Here is an 11,768-nt window from a genome sequence, read left to right as displayed (position 1 = left end):
TCAGGAAATTGATGATTTATTATAATGCAAATGTTAAATAATAACTTTTCTCAAATCATCTTTGCCTAAAAGGAGTATGACGGTGTTACTAAAATTTCAGCAGGGGTGCATGGTTACTGAAAATTTTGGAAACACTGCACTAGAGCATATAAAAGATACAGCATGGACTATGTAGTCAAATACTTTATTACAAGTAATAAAAGTGATGTATATATTCATTATTTTTTTTAATAATTTGATTTATTGTAAATGTTCTGTTGTAGAAGTTTTACCAAAATTCTGTTGTACATATAGCTGGCCAGAGATTCTAATGAATGACTTGGAGTTATATGATGTAAGACTGATCAGTTCATAATCTGATTTACAATTTTTTCATGTGTAAAAGGATTATTTTTGATTTTAGCCACTGATAATAACATTAGTGCATAGTTTTTCACTACAATAGATAACAATTCTTCTAGTCTAAATTGCAAGTTTGACATTTACCTCGTCTTTGTATTTTTCCATTTTTCCTACACTAGCAAAAGAATAATTTCAAATTCAGCAATCTTATAATGAAACTGGCTCTAAGTTCAGGGATCACATTTCAGACCTCCCCCATCTCTAGCTCTCTCTCTCACACACACATACACACAAAGTAAGAGACATGGCAGACTATGGGTAGTAGGATTAACTGTCATATCACAGCTAAATTCAGCTTGCAAAACATTAACTCCTCTGTCATGGGCATGATATATTGTGACATGTTAAAAATAAAATTAGTGTTTCATTTTGACAAAACTGATATGTATTAATGAAAAATCATATTAAGTTTAGATAATAATATGAATAACAACAAATTAATATATAATTTTGACTATATTTAAAATCCCAGAAAAATAGGTTAACAAAATTCTTTGGTCTTTATACAAAAAATCAACAGTCATAAAGTTACATTTTCAACACGGCCTACTTTTCTTATTTTCCATCTTTTCTTTTACAGAGAAAATACTAACAGAGAAAATTTTACACTTTCTTGATTTTTGTAAACAGAACTATAAAATAGCAGAAAATTACATATTTACAATTCTTACCATTTCAAAAGGTATTGTGTTTCTTGGTTGGTACATTTTAAATAAAAACAGACACAAGAAACACACAAATACAATTATAACTTAGTTTGTTGAACAATTTGTTTACCTATTTCTTCCAAGGCACTGAAAACAAACTGAACATTCACAACAGATTCACCAACTTGCAGATTATCATCAGATAGCATTCTTTCTTTGTCACATCTTGAAAGACTAATATCCATTGCCTCTACGAGTGGAAGACTTTCAGTTTCGAGAACAGAAGACACATTTCTAATATCAGAGTGCTGAATGTTTCCAATCTGATGATCTGCTATATGAGTGATATAAGTTTCATGTTTAATGGTGCGAAAAGTACACTTGTCACATGAAAACATTAAACCTTCATCCTGACCAGGATGCTTGTTCTTCAAATGAGTTTTATAAGTGCTGGACTGAAAGATATAAAGCACAATTTATATATAGATGCACACAAGTGCGCGTGCACACACACACACACACAGTAATCTACCATTTATCTTACCTTAAAACAAAGATCCTTGCAAGTCAACAACTGACTTCTGTACAATACCATGTAATTGCATTTTATCCAACCCTTCAATGATCAGAATAGTGAATTGCTTTTCCCAATGTGGTCAGATAAATGGTAGATTACTGTATATATATACACACAATATATAGATCCAAACAGAATAACTTATGTGATATCTGTTCCTCTTAGGATACAGATAGACTGGTAAATTAAAATAGTTGCATGCAAGGATGGGCAGGGAAAAGGAAAAACTACTGCAAAAGTAATCATGCTTTTGAGCTCATTATCACATACAGTGCATTCAAAAAGGGAAGCATCCATGGAGGAAACTAGATTTTAGATTTGTTCCAAGAACCAATGACTGGCAGAAAAAAAAATTGGTTGTTGCCATTCTTGTTTTCAAGCTCCTTCACCTTTTCTTCACCAATATTTATATAGGTGTGTGAAAATTAAATTCCCAGAATGGCCTCATACTATAGCATGTATAGCAAGTCAGGCAGAATGTGACTGCATATTTGGACATGTTTATGTTAGTCATATCAAAACATTGTATAGAACAAAGCAACAAACATGCATGTGCAAACTTTACCATAGCTTTTCAACTACTGACCTAAAACAGTCAAGCCAGTAGTTGAAAAGCTATGGTAAAATTTGCTCATGCATGTTTGCTGCTTTCAGTGGAAAAATGAGTGAATGGAATTTAGAATAGTTAGTACATTAACATTACATTTTGTGCAAAGTTACACAACAGCACAAGTGAAACTAGACATGTTAAAAGTGATTTATCATGATGATGCTATAAAAAAAAGTCTAGTGTATTTGAGTGGATTAAGAGATTTAAAGAGGGATGGGAAGATGTGAAAGAACTTGGTAATAAACCTGACAGCAGAATTGGAGATATCAAACTTAGCTCTTTGCTTTATGCAGATAATGTACTCCTGAACAAATTCAGCCCGTCTCCAGGGTTCTTTAACCAAAGTAAATAACAGCTGTAACCAATTTCACAGGGAAATTATCAATAAAAATACAAAAATTATGAAAATAGGCAGAAACATGGAAAGTTTACTCCATTCTTAAAGAGAACTTATAGAGCAAGAAAATACTTCAGCTATTTAGGCACAAATTTTAGTGAAAATGGCAAATTAAATATGGATTGTATATTTCTGTGGGGAGCAAGTTAAATGAATTTATATGAGATAAGAGAGAAATTAGCCAAAGCATTAAACTAGTAGTATACAAGACAGTGTTCATATGTCATATGGTTACTTAAACAGAATGGGAGACAAAAGATTAGCAAAACAGGGTGTTTGATACCAAGATCGCAGAAAAAAGATATCAAAAGGAAGACCAAGATCTAGGTGGACTGATAAAGTCATAAGTGCAATAGAAGGTAGAAATATAAGATATGACAATATTGAAGTGCTAATAAGTGACATGAGTTTAGGGACAGAACATTAATAATAATGTAAACTTAATCATGTACTACTGTCATATATCCAATACACCACTTGAGGATACATATCAGGAAAATGATGATGATGATATCCCTACTGAGTATTCCCAGTAAGATTTCTGCATGTATACCTAGAAGAAAATAACAAAAACCGCAAAAGAAAAACTTGGGGATAACTTTCTGGGTTCAGGATTAGAATTTTATTGTAAACCAAATAATAGTTGTGAAATGATGGGAATATAACAAAGGGCTGTAAATTTTGTAAATGTGGAAAAGGCACAATAAGGTGGCCAAGAAAAAGCTTTTCAAAGTGCTACAATTATATGGTGTAAATAATAACATTATGAATAATAACATATATCACCTATACTTGTAAATCATTTGTTAGATGGATCAATGTTTAATTAGTGTTAGATAAAGATGAATGAACTACCATCTACACAATTCCCTGCCTACTATGCCATTTAGTACTATGATTTGTTTTGGAACAAAACAAAATGTGCAATTTCAAGAGAAAAATTATACTACCTCCTAATGAAACTGGCTAACTCACCTTCATCTGAAGAAAACTCTGGTACTTTACCATTTTTCGACATCCTCCTTACTAGAACATCTTCTGGTACCTTATCTACAAGCGTCTTTCGAAAACCTACATTCACAAAAAGTCTGCGCACCTCATGTCTCAAAAATTTGGCATTCTTAAATCTCTAATTCATAGAGCACATAAAGTTTGCTCTTCCCCAATAATCTTACAACAAGAATTTTCCATCATTAAAAAGTTAATGGAATCAAATGATTACAAATCCAACAGATACTTGACTCTTATCTTATGTTCCAATACCTACAGCTTCTTCAACAGTCCGCAGAGTTCCTATTCCGTACATTCCAGGAATATCAGAACCTATAGGTAGAATTCTGTAATTCTGAAAAAGTACCAATTGATTCCAACATATATTCCTATCAACAAAATTTCTTCTTTATTACCTTCTACAAAGGAAAACTGTCTTCTCCATCTCTGGCTGGCGTTTACCAAATACCTTGCAAATGCGATGTCTCTTATTTTGGACAAACTGGCCATTCTTTGGAAAAAAGAACATCAATATTATATTGATTATGACAAACCTCTGAAGTCTGGTCTGGCGCAGCACAGTATTGACTCTACTCATAGTGTCCAGTGGGATAAAGCTGTTCTTCTCCATAGATGCACATTCAAATATGAACACTTATTCAAAGAAAGTTGTGAAACTATCTTACACCGACCAAATTTAAATAGAAATGACTGTCTGTCTCTCTCAAAGATCTGGGAGACTTTTATCTTATGTAAAAAACCATTTATCTTAATAGATTCATTTGTTACTTTTTCTATTATTTCCTAGCACGCATTAACAATTGTATTTTAATAGGTGATCCACCGAACGTTTTGCTTGTATTCCATTCCTATTACTGTAACAGACACTGAAGATGTACTATTAATTTTAGTACGAAATATTTGTCCTTTTACTAATTAAAGATATTACTGTGGTTTTTACGTGTTTCTTTATTAATTAATATATATTTTATGACTGTAAATCAGCATGTTCACGAGGCCAGTTTGCTTGTTCTGAGGGATGAAAACACCTCTATAAGACCAACTAACTCACCTTTAGTTGAAAGAGACCAGATACAGGTTCCTCACATCATAGACAGGAATCCAACTCAGGTCTTTCTGACTAAAGGGCTTCTATACTTACTGAAAGATGTAGTCTCATTTAAAATTTAATATGTCATGTGATTGATAAATATGGATTTCACTGATTTTTTTTTTTTGTTTTTCCAGAACATTTTTTGGTATTAGATTTCTTTTATCAAGAAAAAAAAAATCGTCTTTTTGAGAATTTTTTATGTTGTTTCAACACTTTCTAAATCTTTATTTACAAAACCAAAAACTGCACTGTTGACACTGCAGTCTTTAACACAGTAAGATGACTGTCTTTCTGATTATTTCTTGAAAAGTTGTTTTCAAAGCTTTTTTTTTACTTTAAAAATTATTTACCCCCTCCCCCCAAGTCACCTTCACAGATCACAGTGATTATCAGCTACTATCTCATCATCAATTCAGGCATCAAAATAAACAAAAACTTTGTTAAACAGAAGAAAGGAATATGAATAAATGAATTTTCACAGTATAAAGTAATTCTTGTAAATCAAATATCAAAAAGTTAATTTGTCATAATTTTATGAAAATAACATTTATTTAATTCTAAACAAATTTATGCAAAACCTTCACCTACAGTGAGCACTGGCCATATTTGAAATTGATAACTTACCTGGATACAAGCATAGGGGCAATATGGACACTTATATGGTTTTTCTCCAGAATGTCTCATTTTGTGACGACGAAGAGAATTGTGATCAGAAGTTCTGTAGTCACATAATTCACAAGCAAATGGTTTTTCACCTGTGTGTTGTCTCATGTGCATCCTTAATGTACTTTTACATGATGCTGAATAACCACAATAGTTACACAAGTAGGGTCTAAGTTTATTATGGACTGTATCGAGGTGCAGCTTAAGCATACGCTTATCAGAAAACCGACGATAACATACAGAACATTCTCCGCTTCGAAACTGTTTCTGTTGCTTCTTTTCGTAATGAATTACCTATAAATAATCACAATCAAAGCAAACATATTTACTAGAAGTTTAATAGAGACATGCACGCTAGACATAATATAATTTTTAAATAACAGCTTCACAAAAGTAAAAGAAAACTAAATATAATTTATTACTCCTATATATTTTGCTCAATATGTCATGGAGTTTCTTTCAGGGAAAAGACAGAAGAACTGGTAATTACATTTAAATTCTGAATACAAGAAAGAGTCATACAGCATACATATAATATCACATCTCAAATTTGAATCAACTATAATGTAGCATCGAATTTGATCATCTATTTTTTGAATTGTGTAAAGCCATATGCCATCATCCTAATCTTAATTGGACAGACATCTAAGTTTTGGCATGATCACTGCTAATTGTTTATAATTTTTTAAAATTAATCAATTATATATCTATTTCCATGTCGTTGAACTCTAATAGTGTTTCCTCCTACTGTACAGCTGTGACCAAGACATATGATATTATATGCATGCTGGATGAATTGTTCTTGTATTCAGAATTTAAATGTTAACAGTTCTTCTGCCTTCTCCCTGAAAGAAGCTCATGACATATTTAGCAAAATATATAGGAGTAATAAATTCTATTTAGTTTTCTCTTACATGTGTGAAGCCATTATTTAAAAGTTATATCAAACATATTTACATACATGTACAACATTTATTCATATTCTAAAATACAGGAAAGGAAAAATTCTGTTTTTATAATATTCAATGCAACCACAAACAGTTGCAGTATTGCTATCATCTTTCCCTTAATGCGTTAAACTGATTTTCCAAAAACTTAATGCTATGACAGGATAGTCAATCCCAGCATTTTTTTTGGCCAAACAATAGGTGCATGCATTCTTTGCTAACAGAAAAAAATTAAAATGATACCACATCCATATGTCATGTCACTGTTAATAAAGGTGCACTGTACCACTGTGTACTATCCCCCAAAAAAGTACTGGTTAATCCTAACTGTAGTCTTCTTTTCTATGTTAACTGTGTGTGTGTTCAGGATGAAATTTTTCATTGCAGACACACCCATCATCATCACCACCTGTGCTATTTATCATCTGAGCTATGTAGGCTTTCATTGAATATCTTATCTTATATGTATTGTGTTTGAATTTCATTTTGACAGATGTAAACATGTAATACAACAAGTCAAGCCTATTGTAATATATATGCCCGAGGAGATAGCACTATGACAAAGTACATACATGGCTTAAGGATGATTTTATTTTGGACTAAGCTTCAAGTTAAAGACATTAAGAAATTATATCTTGGTTTCATCCTTTATTCAAGTGTAAGCACAAAGTTTGCACATGAAATAACTTCATGACCAGACTACTTGTATATAGAGGCAATGACTTCACATCAATTGCCTTAGTGTCCCATAATGCAAGGCACATATCCTTATAGACATGTATAATGCTAAGCATTATTGGAAGGGCCACTACCAAGATTGGTTCTGATTACCAATGTTGAAATAATCAGAAGTCATATTGCCCTTCCATAATGGGATACTAAGGCAATTGATGTGAGGTCATTAGCCTCTATATACAAGTAGCCAGTCGTAAAGTTACTTCATATGCAAGCTTTGTTTCCTTATACTTGGATAAAGGATGAAGCCAAGCATATAATTTCTTGGCATCTTTAACTTATAGTATAACCAAGTGAAAAAACTTTCAACAATGCACTAACTTCATACAAAAATATTGTTTGATAAGGCATGTCCAGACAATAAGGTCTGGTTAAGAATTTAAAAAAAAAAAAAAAGTGGTCGAGAAGAAAAAAAAAAGTTCTGTTATCTGCTAAAAATACCTAAGTATATACATTATTTTTCGACACAGTCACCAATGACTTTCAGGGATTTTTGGTATCATGGAACCAGCGTCTTCATACCTGTGTCAAAAAAGTCTGCAACCAGTGAGCTCAACTACTGCGTCAAGCTGTTCATTTTCTTCAAAGAACTGAGATGGGAGCAATTGCTTCATATGCAGGAATAAGAGGTAGTCACTGGGTACGAGGTTGGGGCTGTAAGGAGGGGGTCAAAAAAGTTCACACTCAAACTACTGAATGTATTGGACAGTTCAAGATTGAGTATGAATTTGCAATTTGCACAATGTCATGCAAAAGCACAATCCCTGATGAGCATTCTTCATCTTTTGTTCTGAATTGCTTATTTGAGTTTCTTCAGCATTTCACAATATGCATCAGCATAAATTATGGTCCTCACTGAAGAAAATTGACAAGCAAGATCCCTTTTTGGTCCCAGAAGACAGTGGCAATAATTTTTTTGCTTTTGGAGATGATGAATGGCACCACTTAAATTTTTGTTGTTTCAACTCAATGTTTGTGTATGAAACCCATGCTTCCTCACCAGTCATGATGAGAAAAAAAAATTTTTTTTCCCTCCTTCATTTTCATAATATTCCAAAAATCTTTGAGCTTATTCCAATTGTTACTGTTTATGCGAATTGTTCAGCATTTTTGGGACTCATCTGGCACACAATTTCTTGTACCCCAGCTTTTCTGTTACAATTTCATGACTGACTGTGAAATTTACAGGAATTCAAAGAGAAAGTTCCATAATTGTGAAACGACATTTTTCACAAATTTACATGTTCACTTTTTTCACCAAATCATCTGCCACCAAACTTGGTTGCCCATTGCATTCTTCATCATGAACACAGTTGCGCCCTTTTTTAAACAAACAGCGCTATTGTCCAACCTTACTGTCACTCATTACGTTAGGCCCATAAACATTACACGGTAATCAGTAAACTGCCAAGTATCATCAGTAAATGAATAAGGCATTAGAGAAGAATAGAGATCTGCAAGTTGTCCAACTGTGTCAGGCAGAGTACAGACAAGACTATAAAAAGAACAGACAGGTATATTATTATGTCTGTACACAAATATTAGGAGTATCAGAAACAAGGGATAGAGTTTGATCATATGTTGCAACCTCAGATTGTAGGTATTAGTGAGAAGTGGCTATGAGAATCAGACCTAACTGGTATTGAGTGTTAAGGGGAGAGAGAGAGAGAGAGAGAGAGGGGGTGTGCTGCTAATGTTATCGAATGACTTGAATCCAGTTAGAGTTGAGACCTGTGATTCTAGTACTACTACTAACAATATTTGATGTGGCGGTGAGTTTAAAGCCATCTGGTGTGAGGTGCAATCTAACAAGATCAATTATATAATGGGATGTTGTTACAGACCTGGTGGATCAGTTGCTAGAGATGAAGAAATGCATCACCAAATAGAAAAGATGAGTGCGAAAAGAGTAATCATTATGGGAGACTTTAATTATCCAAATATTGATTAGGTAGAAGTAGAATCTTGTGAGAAGAATGAAAATGCATTTATTGAGCTATTGCCGGACAACTTCCTCATGCAGCATGTCACAGAAGGAACTCGAGGTCAAAGAGTGTTAAATTTGATTATAGTGTCAGAGGGCGTTTCAGTTAAAGATGTACCTATCCTCCAGTTGGTGATGATCATGTGGTACTCACTTGGGAAGTGACTAAGTTTATGACCAACTGGAGTATACTGAGTTCAGTGGAATGGGATTGGTTGCTGGATGGAAAGAATACCGACAGTGCATAGGAAGCATTTAAACAATACTTGAATGATGCAATATCAGAATGTGTCCTGAGAGTTCGAAGAATAAATAGGGTAGGAGTCAAATGGATGTGTAATCTTATTAAGCATGAGATTCGTAAGAAAAGGATGATGTGGAAGGAATACTATGTGCATAAGGATGATTTCCGTTATGAAAGTTATAAGCAAGAACAGTCACAACTGTTGTACAGAAAGCAAAGTTTGATTATGAAAAGAAACTGGCTTTGTATGCTAAAGACAACCCACAAGAATTCTATCAATATGCTGCAAGTAAAAGAAAGAATGAATATGAAAGAACAACTTTTTTAAATCTAGATGACGTGAGGGATACAGATGCAGAAGAGGTTGTTCAGCAATGAGTATCCATTTTGTTAAAAGTTATCAACTTGGTTTATGCAGCATTGAGCTCACTGTTACCTCTTCAATGGATGATGAAACTCAGGTGTATGAGGATGAGGTATTAGAGCTGTTGCACAAATGGGATACGAATTCAGCAATAGGGACTGATGGATATCAGCATGTGCTAAAAGAATGTTCATCTTAACTGGCTATTCCTTTGACATTGGTGGGATTATGCTAGAAGAAATTGATGAGGCTAGGGATCCTGAAGTATTAGTAGATATGAAGTTGTGTTTAACACGAGTCTCAGAACAGGGTAGATTCTACAGGAATGTATGGTAATTCCACTGCACAAGGGTGGTGCAAAGACTGATGTATCCAATTATCGACCAATTAGTATCTCAAGAGTGGTGATGAAGATTTTGGAAAATTGGTTAGGGCTCACATTAAGAAATTGGCTGACAGTGAATCTCTGCTCTGCAATGAACAACATGGGTTTACTGAGGGAAGGTCATGTTTCAGCAACTTGCTCACATTCTATAACAATGTTACCACTGAACTAGACAAGGGAAATGGTTAAACAATGATACTTTTGGATTTTGCTAAGGATTTTGACAGAAAACAGCATGGTAGACTGTTGCAATGGGTTTGGGTTATAGAATATTAGCATGGATTAGAGGATGGCTGAATGACATATCAAAAAGTAGTATACAAGAGATGTGAGTCTGCAAGATTTAAGGTAACAAGTGATGTACCACAAGGACCAGTGCTTGGTTCACTGTTCTTCAATCTGTACATTCATGATATCAGGAAGGATTTAACAAGCGACATACAGATATTTGCTGATGATGATGATGCAAAGATAGGGAGGATAATCAGGAATGCTGCTGATATGCAGTACTTGCAGAATGATTTGAATAGGGTGGAATTATGGGCAGTGGAAAATGGGTGTCAGTTCAATGTCAGTAAATGTAAAGTCATGTACTTTGGTGTGATTAGATATCCAGTGTTGTATTATATTATATGTAGTGGGATTACGCTAGATGAAACTGATGAGGCTAGGGATCTTGGAGTGTTAGTAGATAGCAAGTTGAAGTTTAGTGGCCATGTGGCAAAGATTGCAAATGCAAAAGATAATTGCAATGCTTAAATGAAAGTTCACATGTAAAGATAAAGATGTCATTTTGCCTCTTTACAAAACCTTGACAACACCTCACTTGGACTATTGTGCGCAGGTCTGGCCTCCTTGTTTCTGTTTTGATTCTGATATATTGGAGTGTGTTAAAAATGATATCAAGATTGTGGAATACCGATTATGAAGACAGTTTGAGAATTTGTAGATTTCAGACAAGAGAAAGAGGGGTGATATGATTGAGACTTACAAACTTCTGGAAGAGTCGTACAGGATTTTTCAATTGATGGAATTTTTTAATTTATGGAAGGTGAGGATAGGACAAGAAGGCATCCTTGGAAGCTGAGAATGAAGGTCACTACGATGGCTACACTTTCTCTCAGAGGGTGGTGCATGATTGGAATGGATTGTCATTGGATATTGTGCATGCAAGCAGCATGAATGAATTCAAGAACAAGTATGATGGCTGTTGTGTGTAGTATATGACTTCCTTCGATGAGTCTCTCACTCCCTGGAGGTCTCTCTTAATAATAATAAATTTCTCTAGCATACTGTTTTCTGCCAACAAAAACTGTATCACATCACAAACCTTGCACAGCTGGCAGGGTTTTTTAATTTTAATTTTTTTTTATCACAGCACTCAAATTATTCGTAGAAGACAAACAATAATGCGATGAAAGTAAAATGGCCAACAGCTAACTAATGAGTCATTATGCTATCACGCATGCGCAAACCCCTGACATATCTTATTTGGTGGTAAGTTTTCAATGGACTTGACTTTTTAGTCACACCTCATACAATTTATTTTTTTCACAATTTAGTATTTTAGTTATAATATTTAAAGAATGAAATTATGATCCTTATACAAAGTAGGCTTCAGTAAATTAATGTTCATGTGTGATGCTGTTACATTAGACTATTTGACCTGAAGATTTTTTTTTTTTTCAATAATAGGCTTATTGTTATGA

General features: G+C 33.8%; 1 protein-coding gene across 3 annotated transcripts in view; it reads right to left on the bottom strand.

Moving 5' to 3' along the window:
* Nucleotides 1–270: 270 nt before the first annotated feature.
* LOC150103269 (uncharacterized) overlaps nt 271–11,768 on the bottom strand; it is a 147,745-nt gene continuing 136,247 nt past the window's right edge. For all 3 annotated transcript variants that reach the window (XM_090397723.1, XM_090397722.1, XM_090397724.1), the window contains 2 exons: nt 5,362–5,694; nt 271–1,504 (listed from right to left, as the gene is read on the bottom strand). In XM_090397723.1, coding sequence (XP_090253849.1) covers nt 1,148–1,504; nt 5,362–5,694 — 690 coding nt within the window. In that variant the 3' untranslated portion in view covers nt 271–1,147. The remainder of the gene's footprint in view (nt 1,505–5,361; nt 5,695–11,768) is intronic.

Source organism: Typopeltis vanoorti, chromosome 9 (assembly GCF_054136105.1).
Source record: "Typopeltis vanoorti isolate ZY-2024b chromosome 9, IOZ_Tvanoo_1.0, whole genome shotgun sequence".
Taxonomy (NCBI): Eukaryota; Metazoa; Arthropoda; class Arachnida; order Uropygi; family Thelyphonidae; genus Typopeltis; species Typopeltis vanoorti.
Note: the sequence above shows the minus strand (reverse complement) of the source record. Positions and strands in the feature narration are given on the sequence as shown.